The 17,854-nt window shown below is 38.5% G+C and overlaps 1 protein-coding gene across 10 annotated transcripts in view; it reads left to right on the top strand.

Moving 5' to 3' along the window:
• The first annotated feature begins 522 nt into the window (after nucleotides 1–522).
• MARK1 (microtubule affinity regulating kinase 1) overlaps nucleotides 523–17,854 on the top strand; it is a 140,387-nt gene continuing 123,055 nt past the window's right edge. For 3 of the 10 annotated variants that reach the window (XM_036932180.2, XM_036932200.2, XM_036932190.2), the window contains exon 1: nucleotides 541–857. In XM_036932180.2, the coding sequence (XP_036788075.1) occupies nucleotides 807–857 (51 nt within the window). In that variant the 5' untranslated portion in view covers nucleotides 541–806. Of the gene's footprint in view, nucleotides 858–17,854 lie in introns of all 10 variants that reach the window. The other 7 variants (XM_036932232.2, XM_036932242.2, XM_057495157.1 and 4 more) reach the window with 5 other exon arrangements.

Genomic DNA, 17,854 nt, shown 5'->3' with positions numbered 1-17,854 from the left:
TAATGGCTTCAGCGCCCTCTCACCTGAACCCGGCAAAACCCACACACGAATACAAATAAAAACCACCAAAGGCACTGAGACAACCGTACTCCGCGGGAGGGGAGAGAAACAAAAATAAACACCGGGACTGGCGGGCGAGTGGGCGCGGGGGGAGGTAGGAGGAGGCGGCCCCGCATCCCTAATGAGGGAATGAATGGCGAGGCCCCGCGGCTGGCGCCCGCCCACCCGGGGGCCGCCGCCAAGTGCCTCGGGCGCTGCGTGCTGCGCCCGCCGCTCCGCGCGCAGCCGGCTCGGGCCGCTCCTCCCGGCTGAGGCGCGGCGGCGGCGGCGGCGGCCTCGACCGCGCGGACCCACCCGGAGCGCCGCGAGCTGAGGCGCCGCCGCCGCTGGGCCCCGGGCGCGCGGATGCGGCTCGGCCGGGCGGCGCCGCACACCTGAGGCGGAGCGCGGGGCGAGGCGCGGGCGGCGCTGCCAGGGCCGAGCCCTTTGGGGCGAGGCGGGCAGGGGTTTGAGGCGGCCGTTCACCTCCGCCGCTGCCCGGAGCGCCTGGCAGGGCCGGACACCGCCCCCCGGCCCGCGCGCCGCAGCCCGCCCGCGCCCCGGCCCGGGCCCCTGCGGCGCCGCCGCGGGAAGCGGCCCCCCTCCCCTTCGCGGCCGCTCGTCGCACCGCCCCGCGGCCTGCGGGAGGCGCTGGGCCGCGCTCGGCCGGGCCTCGCGCTCGCGTCGTCACCCGCTTGCTCCTGCCCCCGGGCCCGCACCCCAGCCCCGCCGGCGCGACCCCGGCCCGGCCCCACTCTCCGCACAAAATGTCGGCCCGGACGCCATTGCCGACGGTGAACGAGCGGGACACGGAGAATGTGAGTAACCGGAGCTCCCCTCGGGGGCGGCGGGGGCGACACCCTCCTCCGACCCCGGCTTCTCCCTCGGCCCGGGCGGCCCCCGCCGCAGGGCCTCCACCTGGAGGCCGGCGTGACCCTGCCCACCGCTGAGCCCCGGTTTTCCCTCCGAGCCCGTGTCGCTTCTGTCGCCCCACGGGTGAGGGTGGGGACCGTAATTGGCACCCTCTCCTCGGAGGTGGTCCTCCCGGAGAGGATGGGGTGCGGGAGGGCAGAGAGGCAGAAGGGGCTAGCGAGTGGGCATCCCAGCTGGCTTTATTTCCTCCTCGGGCATTCTGTGCCCCCACCCGAATGTTTGTTTTACGGTCACAGACGAGCTAGGTGTCACCCTTGCTTTTCTGGCCCCGTCACTCTTTTGCACCCCCACCGCCCTGCACTGCCCCATGACTTTGCTTTTTGCAACATTGTGTCCACATTTGGGGTCGTGGGCACCAAATGGGGGAGGTCGGGAATGGAAGAGCCGAGAATGGTGGTAGTGATGGATGTGTGAATGGGTAATAGACTTTCTCGAGACCAGCTTCTGTGGCCCTGGGGTGGCAGCAAAATGTTTAAAAGCCATATGAAGCCAAAGGCTTTTTATTCTCTTCAAGTCGGTGGTAATAATTCAGGGCAGGTTTTACTTTAAATATTTCTCCTTCTTGGAGTGCCACAAGGTACATTTCTTTGAAGGAAGAATTTTCTGTGGCTTTGATCAAATTGCCCTCAGGAGTTTTTATCTAGATGGAGAAGTCCCTAGTGTTTAAACTCTTGAAAACCTAAAGAAAAGGATCAGTTGTATTTCCACGTTCTGAAAAGTACATCTGTGTGTGTGTGTGCGTGTGTGTGTGTGTGAGTTTCTTTGTGGGAAAGAGGTGTTTGTTTTTAATCCCCATGCCCTGTAAATAGGCTTTGAAGGAGCTAGAGAGGTACCAAGTTTTGGGGGCCTGTCCAGATCTTTGCCTGTCTGGTTAACTCATGCACTCTCCAGCTCTTGGTGTACCAGTTGCCTTCATAAGGTTTGTAAAATAAAATGAAGTGCACTGGCATTTTTAAACAAAAGCTATGAGAGGAAAGAGATTCAAGCTTCATGATGTGTTGGAGGGAGATATAAATAGGTTATTTAATCTTGGACAGCAGGGGAGCACAGAAACTTGATTATATGAAGGGAGAAGAAATTCTGGAAAAAGGCTATTGTTAGAACACCTGGGAAGATGTTTCAGAGTATGCTTTTGTCCTTTCTGTAGTGCATTCAAGAAGGTAAAGATAGTGTAAGGCTGCTGCTATCATGAATCATAACTTAATTTACATAGTAACTGTTTTTAAACATACAATTGATATATAATTTAGATTGAGAGATTGAAGAAGGTCAGGGAAAACGATGAAAAATTTGGTTAAAGTTGATTTTAAATCCAATTTTTGGTTCAGAATTTTTCTGAAAGGAACTCTAAAAAAATTCTTGTCATTTAGTGTAAATGAAAAGTCAGATGATGACCTTTGTATTAGCAAAACACTGTGTTAACCTAGGAAGGGTGGAAAAATACATGGTTTTTATTTTCTTTTGGATTTTTAATAGTATAGCTCTTTCCATGTTTGTGTTACTAAGATACTTTATACAGGCATGAGATAGCATTATAGGAATATGCATCAAGGAATAGTACAGAAGCCAGCAGTAAGACCAAAATAAAGGGTGGGACAGAGAGTTTAAGCTAGGCAATATTAGTTGTGATAAATTTTGCTGCATCTTCTGAAAATGATTATGCCGTATAAACTCACGTTTCTGAGCATGTTATTTTAAAGCCACTTTTATGGTTTTGAGTCTCTTGTTGTATTGTACATAACTATTTAGCTTACTTTACCCACATCCTGATTTTTCCTAACTGCCTAATTTCTCTTTGTGGAACTATCTATTATACTAGGGCTGTTAACTCACAGGAAGGCGGCACTCAGCTTTGGTTTTGAGCTAGAAGGGTTACCATGGTAGTATTTAAGGTAAGGCCTCTACCCTCAAGGAGCTTAAGTGAAAGGAAATATAATGATCCCAAACAAATAGTATACAGTAGAAAAGAGTGTGTGAATGATGCTGAATTGATTTGTAAGTGCTATAGGTGTTCATCAAAGGGACCAGTGACATCAAATCCAGTCACCACTGGTGTTTTCCTTCTATGGTTGGTAGTAAATGTCATTATCCATTCTAACCTACCCCTCCTCAATGAGATAAAGTGACAGACCTTCTTATTAGTTAATATATTAACACGAATATGGCAATCAAAAGTACATTTGTTTGTAGTCATTTTCAGTTAAAATAACATTTTAAAAAACAGTTTTGAAAATTTACATTCATTTGACTTCTAAAGGTTTCTAAGTCCTTTGGAGTATTGAGGACAACTGAAAATACTTTGTTATTGCTAGTAATATTTTTACTTAAACCATTACTGTATTAAAAAAACTGTCATTGTTATTTGTAGTTAATATAAAAATTAGTCATGCATGAACTTATTTGCATTGCATCCTTGGGAATGTATACTATTTGTCCTTTTCTATGTCATTAATGTATATGAGGATAAATTTAAAATGCAAAAGAGGAACATTACATTCCTGATCTCCTGTTAGTACTACTGTATATGGTAGTGAGAAAGAATTGCTTTTCTTTGAGAACATGCTGTGTGTACTTTTTCAGGAGTATTTTCTTAGATGAAGGATTTGTGTGTGTATTGTTAATAGGCTTCAAGTAGTTAAATACAACAGAACAACCAGTGATTAACTTTTAAGGCAATAATCACTTCATAGTGAAGCAGAAAAGACATGTGGAAAAGATAATAAAATTAATTTGTGCAAAATGTGTTTGATTTTAGGTTGTAAAAATTAAGTCCAGAAAATGAATGGGCATTTGAAATGTTTTTCTTCCTTTTCTTTGATTCTCCTTGGGTAATTCCAGCACGGGAAAGGGTGATATATTACCATTGCTCTGAGGTGCTTTTAAATGAAACAAGACACCTTTTGTGTGTGTGTGTTTTGGACAAACTCTTACTAGTTTTCTGTGGTGAAATTTTGATCCGTATGAAGAAAATTGATTTGACTCCTTCTTGGGCTGTTTTAAATTGACTTCAGTTAAATTTCTTTTGAAACTTTTAGTAATAAAAGTCTAGATGGTGATTCTTTTGCTGGATCTGAAACTCACTGTGATGCCTGTAACAAATACTTAATGTGAGTAAGGTGGCCATCAGCAGTTTGTCTTAGGGGAATCATTGTTGATAACGGCAGAAGGTGAGAGGGAAGCATGCCTTTGCCTTACTTTGTCTGCTTTATTCCTTATTGGCCAGTGCCCAGCACGGTGACCAGTAATAACAATAATAGATCAGGGCTGTAACAGTCCCCTGTAGAATTTTTCCATTCATCATCAAATATTACATACCACAAACTGAGAAATAGAAGCCTTCAGAAAGTGCCCTGCTCAAGGTTAAAATGAATCTCTGTCATCTTCCCCTGTTGCTCTACTCATGCTTTGCTTCTTGGAGGTGGATTTTATTTATTTTTTTGTTATTGTCTTAGAGAATTTAAAAGAACCTGTGAAACGATGTGAGATACTTCTTTAAAGGAAAAGCAGGGTATGCCACGCACATTTCTATTTCTGAACCTTTGCTGATTTCTGTCTAGAGTGCCCTGCTCTTTTCTCCTTATCTCAAACTCAGATATCCTTTATGGTATGGTTCATGTTTTTAAGAAAACTGCTGAAATGATTGCAGCCAGCACTGCTGTCTGCTGTAGCTGAACATCTGTGCATATACAGTCAACACTGTTTGGGCCTGTAGGACAATCCATTGTGAGAACAAAGTACCTTCTATCACTTCTCTCTGACCTAAATGCTGTTATTAACTCGTCTTCATCTTTTTTAAGAATCCCAGGTTTTGAATCAGCCACATGATTTTTAAATTATTATTTTTTTTACCATCATTCTTTCTTCTCAGACTTTCCTTTGGGAGTCATATTGCCTTTTCCTGATAAACATCTTTGAAGTTCTTTTGTGAAGGATTGTCAGTCATAAACTTTCTTTTCTAAATCTGAAAATATATTTTGTCCTTATTTTGCTCACTCTCCAGTTTTAGGTTGATAGTTATTTTCTTTCATTACTCAGAAGGTAATATTCGTGGTCTACTGATTTCCTTTGTTTGTTTTAGAAGTCTTCTGCCAGTAGGTAGATTATCTTTTCTGTGTCTTTCTAAGATTCTGTTTTTCTTAGATATTGTGCTTTTACTATGAGGTATTTAGGTATGAATTTCATTTTTTCTGCTTTCTTTCCTGTGTTGGTGAATTCATATTTTTCATTAGCTTCAGGACACTTTTCAACTTATTTTTTTGTGTATTACCTTGCTTCTGCCCTTTTTTTTTTGGTGGAGTTTCATTTTGGAACTCTCATTAGATTATGTTAGATATTAACTCCTCCATATGCCTTAACTTCTCATTTCTTTTTCCTTCTAGTTTATTGCCTGTCTGTGCTCCAATCTGTATATTTTGTTTGGATTTATCATCTGTGGATTTATATCTTTCATCAGTTCTGGACATGAACTAACTCTGATCTCTGAATACTGACTCATCTTTGTTCTCTCTAGTTTTCCTGGTGCTCAATTAGATATGTTAAAATTCCTACAGATGTCTTCAGCTCTCATTCATTTCTTCAATTTCACTGTTTCACTGTACTACAATGTATAGTGCAATCTGCAGTACAATTACTGTATGTAATATGCTTATATTTATCTTCCAGTTGGGTAAATTTCTTTAGCCAAATGTAAATCACTGTTAACCCCTCTGTTGAATTTGTTTTTTTATTGTGGTAAAAAACACATAAGATCTACCTTCTTAACAAACTTCTGAGTGTACAACACAGAACTGCTAATTATAGCCACAATGTTGTACAGTAGACTTCTAGACCTTTTACATCCTGCATGACTGACACTTTATACCCATTGAACAGCAACTCCCTGTTTTCCTCTTTCCCCAGTCACTGGCAATCAGTATTCTCCCTTCTGCTTCTGTACGTTTGACTACTTTAGATAACCCGTTTAAGTGGAATCTTGCAGCATTTATCATTCTATGTCTGGTTAATTTCACTTAGGATAATGTCCTCATGGTTCATCCATGATGTAGCACATGACAGAATTTCCTTCTTTTTCATGGCAGAAAAATATTCCGCTGAACGTATATACACATTTTCTTTATCCATTAATCCACTGATGATTTGGATTATTTTCTTATCTTAGCTATTGTGAATAATGCTGCAGTGAACATGGAATGCACATATCTCTTTGAGATCCTGATTTTAGTTCTTTTAAATAAATTCCTAAAAGTGGGATTGCTAGATCATTTGTTAGTTCTATTTTTAGTTTTTTAAGGAACCACCATATTGTTTATCACAATTGTTGCACCATTTTATATTCCGACTAACCATACACAGGCTTCCAATATCTCCACATGCTAGCCAACATTTATTATTGTCTGCTTTGTTTTTTTGATAATGGACATCCTAACAGGTGTGAGGTGATCTCTCATTGTGATTGTGATTTGCATTTTCCTGATGATTAGGGATGCTCAGCAGTTTTTCATATGCTTTTTAGCTATTTCTATATTTTCTTTGGGTAAATGTCTATTCAAGTCCTTTGCCCATTTTTTAAAATCAGGGCTTTTTTTTTTTTCTGTCAAGTTATAGGTGTTTCTTATATATTTGAAATATTAACCCCTTTCCAGATGTATGATGTGTAGATATATTATTCCTTCCCATAGGTTGCCTTTTCACTGTGTTATTTTTTCTTTTGCTGTACAGAGCATTTTAATTTACTGTGATCCCACTGTCTATTTTTGTCTTGATTGCCTGTGATTTTGGTGTCCTATCCATGAAATCATTGCCAAGACTAATGTAATGAAGACTTAACCTTTTGTTTTCTTCCAGAAGTTTTGCAGTTTCATGTCTTATGTTTGTCTTTAATCCATTTGAGTTCATGTGTACGATATAAGATGAAGGTACAATTCCGTTTTTTTTTTGCATGTAAATACCCAGTTTTCCCAGTACTATTTGTTGAAAAGGCTATCCCCTTTTGTATATTCTTGGCACTCTTGTCAAAGATCATTTGACCATATGTATATAGATTTATTTCTGGTCTCTTGATACTGTTCCATTGATAATATATGTCTTTATGCTTGTACCATAGTGTTTTGATTACTGTAGCTTTGTAATATGTTTTGAAGTTAAGAAGTGTGAGGCCTCCTGCTTTGTTCTTTCTCAAGATTGTTTTGGTTATTCAGGATCCTTTTGGTTCCATATGAACTTTGGGATTATTTTTTTCTATTTCTGTAAAATATGCCATTAGGGTTTTGATAGGGATTTTATTGACTCTGTAGATCTCTTTGGGTAGTATGGACATTTAACAATATTAAATCTTACAATCCGTGAACCATAGGATGTCTTTTCATTTATTTGTGTCTTCTTTAATTTCTTTCAGCAGTGTTTTGTAGTTTTCAGTGTAGAAGTCTTCACCTCTTTGGTTAAATTTAGTCCTAAGTATTTTGTTCTTTTTGATGCTGTTGCAAAGCATATTTTTTCTTAATTTTCTTTTTGCATTGTTGTTATAGAATCACAACTGATTTTGGGTTGTTGATTTTGTATCCTGCAACATTACTGAATTAATTTCTAGTTCTCATGTTTTTTTATGGAACCTGTAAGGTTTTCTATGTATAAGATCATGTCATTTGTGAACAGAGATACTTTTACTTCTTTTCCAATTGGTATACGATTTATTCTTGCTCAGTTACTATGGTTAGGCTTTTCAGTAATAAGTTTCATATAAGTGGCCAGAGGAGGCTTCCATATTGTGTTCCTAATCTTAGAGGCAGAGTTTTCCATTTTTCATCACTCAGTATGATGTTAATCGTGGGCTTTCCATGTATGGCTTTTCCTCTGTTGCGGTGATTTCCTTCTATTTCTAATTAAGAGTTTTTTTCACAAAAGGATGACAAATTTTGTTAAATATCTTTCTGTATTAATAAAGATGATCATGTGAGTTGTAATGTGGTGGGTGAATCACATTGATTATCATATATTGAACCATCCTAGTATCCAAGGATAAATCCTACTTGGTCGTAGTATATGAAATTTTACTGTGCTGTTATGTTTGCTAATGTTTTGTTTAGGATTTTTGCATCTATATTCATCGGGGTTATTGGCCTGTAGGTTTCCTGTAGTGTCATTTTCTAGCTTTGGTATTAGAAAAGTGCTGGCCTCATGCAATGAGATAGGATGTGTTCCCCGTCTGCAATTTTGGAAGAGTATTAGAAATATTTGTGTTAATTCTTTAAATGTTTGGTGGAATTTACCAGTAATGCTAGCTGGTACATGGCTTTTCTTTGTTGGAAGGTTTTTAATTACTGAGTCAATCTCCTAACTAATAATGGGTCCATTCAGATTTTCTATGTTCTTTATGGTTCAGTCTTGGTAGATTGTGTGTTCATAGGAATTTTTCCTTTTCCTCTAGGTTATCTGTTTGTTGGCTTATAATTGTTCAAGATAGTCTCTTGTCATCCTTTTTCCTGTGGCATCAGTTATAATGTCTCCTCTTTAATTTCTGATTTTGTTTATTCAAGTCATCACTCTCATTTTTTAGTTGGTTCAGCTGAATATTTGTTAGTTGATTATTTCAAAAAGCCAGCCCTAAAGTTCATTGACTTTTTCTCTATTGCTTTTCTTGTCTCTATTTCATTTATTTCTGCTCTCACCTTTCTTTATATAAATTTAATCCTTTCTGCTAGTGTTGGGCTTTGGTTTTTCTTCTCATTCTAATTCCTTGAGGTGTAACATTAGGTTATTTGAGATCTTTCTTTTTCAATGTAGGTATTTATTGCTATAAACTTCCCACTTAGTACTGGTTTTGCAGAATACTATGTTATTATATATTGTTTTCATTTTTATCAAGATAAATTCTAATTTTCCTATTGATTTCTTCCTTAGTTCATTGCTTGTTCAAGAATTTTGCAATTAAGGTCTACCTATTTGTGAATATTTCAGTTCTCAGTGTTACTGATTTCTCTCTAGTTTCACACCATTAATTTGGATAAGATACTCAGCATGGTTTCAGTATTATTTGTTAAGGCTTGTGACTTATCATGTGCTCTATTCTGGAGAATGTCCACATGGGTTTGAGAAGAGAGTATTCTGCTGCTGTTCAGCAAAATGTTCTATATATGTATGTTAGCTCCACTTAGTATAGTGTTCAAGTCCTCTGTTTCCTTCATGAGCATCTTCCTGGATGTTCTTTCCATTATTGAAGGTGGGGTGGTGAAATCTCCTACTGTTATCATGTTGCTGTTTCACCCTTTAGTCCTGTCAGTATTTGCTTCATGTATTTGAGTGCTGTGATGTTGAGTCTACAAATATTTATAATTTTTTATCTTTCTAGTCAGTTAACCATTTTATCATTATATAGTCTTTATTTGTCCCTTGTGACGGTTTTGGGCCTAAAGTCTATTTTGTCTGATAGCAGTATGGCCACCCTTACTGTGTTTGGTGACCATTTTCACGGAGTAGCCTTTCACACTCTTCCCTCCTTTCACTTTAAGCATATGTGGTCCTTCATTAAAAGTGAGTTTCTTGTAGATAGCATGTAGTTGAAATTTGTTTTTTTCCTCTCAGTTTGGCCACTCTATATCTTTTGATTGGGGAATTTAATACATTTCTTTTTAAAGTTGTTGATAAGAAAGAACTTACTATTGCTATTTTGCTAATTGCTTTGTCTGTGTTGTAGTTCTTTTTTCCTTAACATCTCTTGCTGTCTTCCTATGTGTTTTGCTTACTTCTTTATGCCAGTGCTTTGATTCCTTTCTCATTTTCTTTTACTTATCTTCAGTTTTCTTTGTGGTTTCCATGGGGCTTATGTAAAACATTTAACAGTTATAACAATCTGTTTTAAGCTGTAATCTCACACGAAAATTCTACATTTTTTTCTTTCCCTCACAGTTTACGTTATTGATGCCACAAAGTACATATTTTTATATTATATTTCCATTAACATATTTTATAGTTATAACTGTTAAGTTAACTTTGCTTTTTAACTTCTATACCAGAATTAAAATGATTTGTGCAACATAATTACAGTATTAGAGTACTCTGTATTTGTCTGTGTATTTCCCTTTATCAGCAAACTTTATACTTTCCTATGCTTCCCTGTTGCTGTTTCACATATTTTTGTTCAACTTAAACAACTCCCTGAAGCATTTCTTGTAAGGCAGGTCTAATGGGGATAAACTCCCTTGGCATTCTTTATTTGTTAAAATTTTTATTTCTCCCTCATTTTTGAAGGACAGCTTTACTGGATATAGCATTCTTAATTGGTGGGTTTTTTTTTCTTTCAGCATTTTGAATATTTTATCACACTCTTTACTGGTCTGTAAGTTTTTGCTGAGAAATCTACTAATAGGCTTATTGGGCTTCCTTAGACTTTCTTCCCTAGACTTTCTTCTTATTGATTATTTTTTCCTCTTGCTCCTGTGACTGGATAATTTCAAACAACCTGTGTTCAGGTTTACTGATTCTTTCTTCTGCTTGGTCAAGTCTGTGGTTGAACCCCTCTAATGAGTTTTTCAGTTTAGTTATTTCATTCTTCAGTTCCAAAATTTCTGTTTGTTTCTTTTTATATTTTCTATCTCTTTGTTGAAATCATCATTTTGCTCATGCATAATTTTGTGACCTTACTGATTATCTTTATGTCAATTATTTTGAATTCTTTGTCAAGTAATACATAAACCTGTTTCCTTAGTATTGATTTGTGGAGCTTTCCTTTCTTTGATTGGGCCATTTTGCCCCATTTCTTCATGTTCCTTATAACTTTATGTTGGTATCTACATAATTTTTTTTTTACATTTTTTTTTATTGATCAAATGGTTGTTAACAACAATAAAATTCTGTATAGGGGACTCAATGCACAATCATTAATCAACCCCAAGCCTAATTCTCAACAGTCTCCAATCTTCTAAAGTATAATGAACAAGTTCTTACATGGTGAACAAATTCTTACATAGTGAATAAGTTCTTACATGGTGAACAGTGCAAGGGCAGTCATCACATAAACTTTCGGTTTTGATCACGCATTATGAACCATAAGCAATCAGGTCAAATATGAATATTCGTTTGATTTTTATACTTGATTTATATGTGAGTCCCACATTTCACCCTTATTATTATTACTTTTTTAAATAAAATGCTGAAGTGGTAAGTAGATGCAAGGTAAAGGTAGAAAACATAGTTTAGTGCTGTAAGAGGCAAATGTCGATGATCAGATGTCTGCCTATAGACTAAGTATTAATCCAAGCTGGACAAGGGCGACAAAACATCCATGGATGCAGAAGATTTCTCTCAAAACAGGGGGGGTGAGATTCTAAGCCTCACCTCTGTTGATTCCCAATTTCTCACCTGATGGCCCCTCTGCGACTGTGCCTGTCTTAGTTTGTTCCTCCCTTGAGGAATCTTACCCGTCTCTGGCTAACCAGTCATCTTCCGGGGCCATACAGGGAAATGTAAAGTTGGTAAGTGAGAGAGAAGCAATATTGTTTGAAAAGCTTAGCTTTTTACTTCTTTGCATATTTATGCCCTGTGGCTTCTATGCCCAGCATTTGTCTTGAGGTATCTTTACCACTTGGAAGAACTATGATACTCGGTAATTTCGATATGAGGCACGAATTCTATTTAAGGATTGTAATTAGGAAGGAAGAAGAAAAGCTATAGAAGTAGCAGATTGAAGAAAACATGGGAAGATTGAGTATTTCTTTGACATATCTTCTTGTAGAGTAACATAAGCATGTATAGGTTTTAAACTACTAATTAAATTGCGTACACACATTAACATAATAGGAATACAGCTACATAACCAAAGCAGACCTACAATTACCAGCCATCTCCAGTGAAACCAAGAAAACCAGTTAGGCACCCTAGGCATTTGTGAAAACTTATCAGTGATATGATGGATATTGTCTAACTGAATTTGAATAGTTTGAGAAAAATCAGACAAATTAAAACAACACATTCCTGGGAACTGTTCACATCCTATATGTTCTTTTAACAGTAGATAGTCTATAGTTGCAAGATTTTGGAGCGCTGCAACTTGCGCTTCTCCTAATTCTTGGTTGAGTTCCGATAGTATAGATCCAGTCAAATTTGTTGTTTTACTGTATGCACAGGCCAGCTTAGATATCTCCTTCTTCATTCCAATGGCAAGTCCAGGAACTGGTGGGATGAATGCAGCTACAACTGCAACAGTGCCAGGATCTTTGTGGAAGTTTTTTGATGATCATCCTCTGGAATGACTCTTCCAGAGAATGTTGATGTTGGAAGTTCTTCTTCATATCATATCTTAATTCGTTTTCTGGGTAGCCAAATTAGGGTTTGATCCTCTGTAGAAACACAAACCCTTTGCCCACACTTTGATATGCCCTTTATACCATTGTGAAGAACTTATTGGAGATCACCACACAGGAACTGCTTTTTTTATTTTAAGAGAAAGGAATATTATCAGAAAAATGTATTTCCATAGCTGATCATGTGACACCCTTTAAATGATCAAAATTAAGGATATTTAAAGCATGCATTAATCGTTGATTTACAGTTAGTTTTATCCTATCAGGGAGTAATCCCCCTTTTCTTTCTTTTTTTTTTTGTTATCAATTATCTACAATTACATGAAGAATATTATGTTTACTAGGCTCTCCCCTATACCAGGTCCCCCCCACAAACCCCTTTACAGTCACTGTCCATCAGCATAGCAAAATGTTGTAGAATCACTACTTGTCTTCTCTGTGTTGTACAGCCCTCCCCTTTCTCCCACCCCCATTATGCATGCTAATCATAATACCCCCTTTCTTCTTCCCTGCCCTTATCCCTCCCTACCCACCCATCCTCCCCAGTCCCTTACCCTTTGGTACCTGTTAGTCCATTCTTGGGTTCTGTGATTCTGCTGCTGTTTTGTTCCTTCAGTTTTTCCTTTGTTCTTATACTCCACAGATGAGTGAAATCATTTCATATTTCTCTTTCTCCGCTTGGCTTATTTCACTGAGCATAATACCCTTTAGCTCCATCCATGTTGTTGCAAATAGTAGGATTTGTTTTCTTCTTATGGCTGAGTAGTATTCCATTGTGTATATGTACCACATCTTCTTTATCCATTCATCTATTGATGGACACTTAGGTTGCTTCCAATTCTTGGCTATTGTAAATAGTGCTGCGATAAACATAGGGGTGCATCTGTCTTTTTCTAACTCAAGTGCTGCGTTCTTAGGGTAAATTCCTAGGAGTGGAATTCCTGGGTCAAATGGTAAGTCTATTTTGAGCATTTTGAGGAACCTCCATACTGCTTTCCACATTGGTTGAACTAATTTACATTCCCACCAGCAGTGTAGGAGGGTTCCCCTTTCTCCACAACCTCGCCAACATTTGTTGTTGTTTGACTTTTGGATGGTAGCCATCCTTACTGGTGTGAGGTGATACCTCATTGTGGTTTTAATTTGCATTTCCCTGATAATTAGCAATGTGGAGCATCTTTTCATGTGTCTTTTGGTCATCTGTATTTCTTTTTTGGAGAACTGTTCAGTTCCTCTGCCCATTTTTTAATTGGATTATTTGTTTTTTGTTTGTTGAGGTGGGTGAGCTCTTTATATATTTTGGACATCAAGCCTTTATCGAATCTGTCATTTACAAATATATTCTCCCATACTGTAGGGTACCTTTTTGTTCTATTGATGGTGTCTTTTGCTGTACAGAAGCTTTTGAGCTTAATATAGTCCCACTTACTCATTTTTGCTTTTGTTTTCCTTGCCCGGGGAGATATGTTCAAGAAGAGGTCACTCATGTTTATGTCTAAGAGGTTTTTGCCTATGTTTTTTTCTAAGAGTTTTATGGTTTCATGACTTACATTCAGGTCTTTGATCCATTTTGAATTTACTTTTGTGTATGGGGTTAGACAATGGTCCAGTTTCATTCTCCTACATGTAGCTGTCCAGTTTTTCCAGCATCATCTGTTAAAGAGACTGTCATTTCACCATTGTATGTCCATGGCTCCTTTATCAAATATTAATTGACCATATATGTTTGGTTTAATGTCTGGAGTCTCTAATCTGTTCCACTGGTCTGTGGCTCTGTTCTTGTGCCAGTACCAAATTGTCTTGATTACTATGGCTTTGTAGTAGAGCTTGAAATTGGGGAGTGATATCCCCCCTCCTTTATTCTTCTTTCTCAGGATTGCTTTGGCTATTCGGGGTCTTTGGTGTTTCCATATGAATTTTTGAACTATTTGTTCCAGTTCGTTGAAGAATGTTGCTGGTAATTTGATAGGGATTGCATCAAATCTGTATATTGCTTTGGGCAGGACGGCCATTTTGACGATATTAATTCTTCCTAGCCATGAGCATGGGATGAGTTTCCATTTGTTAGTGTCCCCTTTAATTTCTCTTAAGAGTGACTTGTAGTTTTCAGGGTATAGGTCTTTGACTTCTTTGGTTAGGTTTATTCCTAGGTATTTTATTCTTTTTGATGCAATTGTGAATGGAGTTGTTTTCCTGATTTCTCTTTATATTGGTTGATTGTTAGTATATAGGAAAGCCGCAGATTTCTGTGTGTTAATTTTGTATCCTGCAACTTTGCTGTATTCCGATATCAGTTCTAGTAGTCTTGGAGTGGAGTCTTTAGGGTTTTTTTATAAACAATATCATGTCAACTGCAAATAGTGACAGTTTAACTTCTTCTTTACCAATCTGGATTCCTTGTATTTCTTTGTTTTGTCTGATTGCTGTGGCTAGGACCTCCAGTACTATGTTAAATAACAGTGGAGAGAGTGGGCATCCTGTCTTGTTCCCGATCTCAGAGGAAAAGCTTTCAGCTTCTCGCTGTTCAGTGTAATGTTGGCTGTGGGTTTGTTATATATGGCCTTTATTATGTTGAGGTACTTGCCCTCTATACCCATTTTGCTGAGAGTTTTTATCATGAATGGATGTTGAATTTTGTCGAATGCTTTGTCAGCATCTATGGAGATGATCATGTGATTTTTGTCTTTCTTTTTGTTGATGTGGTGGATGATGTTGATGGATTTTCGAATGTGTACCATCCTTGCATGCCTAGGATGAATCCCACTTGGTCATGGTGTATGATCCTTTTGATATATTTTTGAATTCGGTTTGCTAATATTTTGTTGAGTATTTTTGCATCTACGTTCATCAGGGATATTGGTCTGTAGTTTTCTTTTTTGGTGGGGTCTTTGCCTGGTTTTGGTATTAGGGTGATGTTGACTTCATAGAATGAGTTTGGGAGTATTCCCTCCTCTTCTATTTTTTGGAAAACTGTAAGGAGAATGGGTATTATGTCTTCTCTGTGTGTCTGATAAAATTCCATGGTACATCTGTCCAGCCCGGGGGTTTTGTTCTTGGGTAGTTTTTTGATTACCGTTTCAATTTCTTTGCTTGTAATTCGTTTGTTTAACTTTTGTGTTTCTTCCTTGGTCAGTCTTGGAAGGTTGTATTTTTCAAGGAAGTTGTCCATTTCTTCTAGGTTTTTCAGCTTGTTGGCTTATAGGTTTTCATAGTAGTCTTTAATAATTCTTTGTATTTCTGTGGAGTCTGTCATGATTTTTCCGTTCTCATTTCTGATTCTGTTGATTTGTGTTGATTCTCTTTTTCTCTTAATAAGTTTGGCTAGAGGCTTATCTATTTTGTTTATTTTCTCAAGGAACCAGCTCTTGGTTTCATTGATTTTTGCTATTGTCTTATTGTTCTCAATTTTGTTTATTTCTTCTCTGATCTTTATTATGTCCCTCCTTCTGCTGACTTTAGGCCTCATTCGTTCTTCTTTTTCCAGTTTCGGTAGTTGTGATGTTAGACTATTCATTTGGGATTGTTCTTCCTTCTTTAAGTGTGCCTGGATCGCTATATACTTTCCTCTTAAGACTGTTTTTGCTGCATCCCACAGAAGTTGGGGCTTCGTGTTGTTGTTGTCATTTGTTTCTATATATTCCTTGATCTCTATTTTAATTTGTTCGTTGATCCATTGATTATTTAGGAGCATGTTGTTAAGCCTCCATGTGTTTGTGAGCCTTTTTATTTTCTTTGTAGAATTTATTTCTAGTTTTATACCTTTGTGGTTTGAAAAGTTGGTTGGTAGAATTTCAATATTTTGGAATTTACTGAGGCTGTTTTTGTGGCCTAGTATGTGATCTATTCTGGAGAATGTTCCATGTGTACTTGAGAAGAATGTATATCCTGTTGCTTTTGGATGTAGAGTTCTATAGATGTCTTTTAGGTCCATCTGTTCCACTGTATTGTTCAGTGCCTCCGTGTCCTTAACTTATTTTCTGCCCTGTGTATCTATCCTTTGGGGTGAGTGGCATGTTGAAGTCTCCTAAAATGAATGCATTGCAGTCTATTTCCCCCTTTAGTTCTGTTAGTATTTGTTTCACATATGCTGGTGCTCGTGTGTTGGGTGCATATATATTTAGAATGGTTATATCCTCTTGTTTGACTGAGCCCTTTATCATTATGTAGTGCCCTTCTTTATCTCTTGTTACTTTCTTTGTTTTGAAGTCTATTTTGTCTGATATTAGTACTGCAACCCCTGCTTTCTTCTCTCTGTTGTTTGCCTGAAATATGTTTTTCCATCCCTTGACTTTTAGTCTGTGCATGTCTTTGGGTTTGAGATGAGTTTCTTGTAAGCAGCATATAGATGGGTCTTGCTTTTTTATCCGTTCTATTACTCTGTGTCTTTTGATTGGTGCATTAAGTCCATTTACATTTAGGGTGACTATTGAAAGATACGTACTTACTGCCATTGCAGGCTTTAAATTCGTGGTTACCCAAGGTTCAAGGTTAACCTCTTTAGTATCTTACTGCCTAACTTAGCTCGCTTATTGAGCTGTTATATACACTGTCTGGAGATTCTTTTCTTCTCTCCTTTCTTATTCCTCCTCCTCCATTCTTCATATGTTGGGTGTTTTGTTCTCTGCTCTTTTTAGAAGTGCTTCCATCTAGAGCAGTCCCTGTAAGATGCCCTGTAGAGGTGGTTTGTGGGCCACAAATTCCAACTTTTGCTTGTCTGGGAATTGTTTAATTCCTCCATCATATTTAAATGATAATCGTGCTGGATACAGTATCCTTGGTTCAAGGCCCTTCTGTTTCATTGCATTAAATATATCATGCCATTCTCTTCTGGCCTGTAAGGTTTCTGTCGAGAAGTCTGATGATAGCCTGGGCACTCTAACCCCCTGATAGGGCTTTCCTTTACAGGTGACCTTTTTCTCTCTAACTGCCTTTAAAACTCTTTCCTTGTCCTTGATCTTTGCCATTTTAATTATTATGTGTCTTGGTGTTGTCCTCCTCGTTCCTTCTGTTGGGAGTTCTGTGTATTTCTGTGGTCCGTTTGATTATTTCCTCCCCCAGTTTGGGGAAGTTTTCAGCAATTATTTCTTCAAAGACACTTTCTATCCCTTTTTCTCTCTCTTCTTCTTCTGGTACCCCTATAATACGGATATTGTTCCTTTTGGATCGGTCACACAGTTCTCTTAATATTGTTTCATTCCTGGAGATCCTTTTATCTCTCTCTCTATCAGCTTCTATGCATTCCTGTTCTCTGGTTTCTATTCCATCAATGGGCTCTTGCATCATCCATTCTGCTTATAAATCCTTCCAGAGTTGGTTTCACTTCTGTAATCTCCTTCCTGGCATCTGTGATCTCCCTCCAGACTTCATCCCTTAGCTCTTGCATATTTCTCTGCATCTCCATCAGCATGTTTATGATTTTAATTTTGAATTCTTTTTCAGGAAGACTGGTTAGGTCTGTCTCCTTCTCAGGTCTTGTCTCTGTGATCTTTGTCTGCCTGTAATTTTGCCTTTTCATGGTGATAGAAATAGTTTGCAGAGCTGGGACGAGTGACGACAGCTGGAAGAACTTCCCTTCTTGTTGGTTTGTG

This window comes from Manis pentadactyla, chromosome 19 (genome assembly GCF_030020395.1).
Source record: "Manis pentadactyla isolate mManPen7 chromosome 19, mManPen7.hap1, whole genome shotgun sequence".
In the NCBI taxonomy this organism is placed as follows: domain Eukaryota; kingdom Metazoa; phylum Chordata; class Mammalia; order Pholidota; family Manidae; genus Manis; species Manis pentadactyla.
The sequence above is the reverse complement of the archived record's forward strand: the minus strand, read 5'-3'. Positions and strand labels throughout refer to the sequence as shown.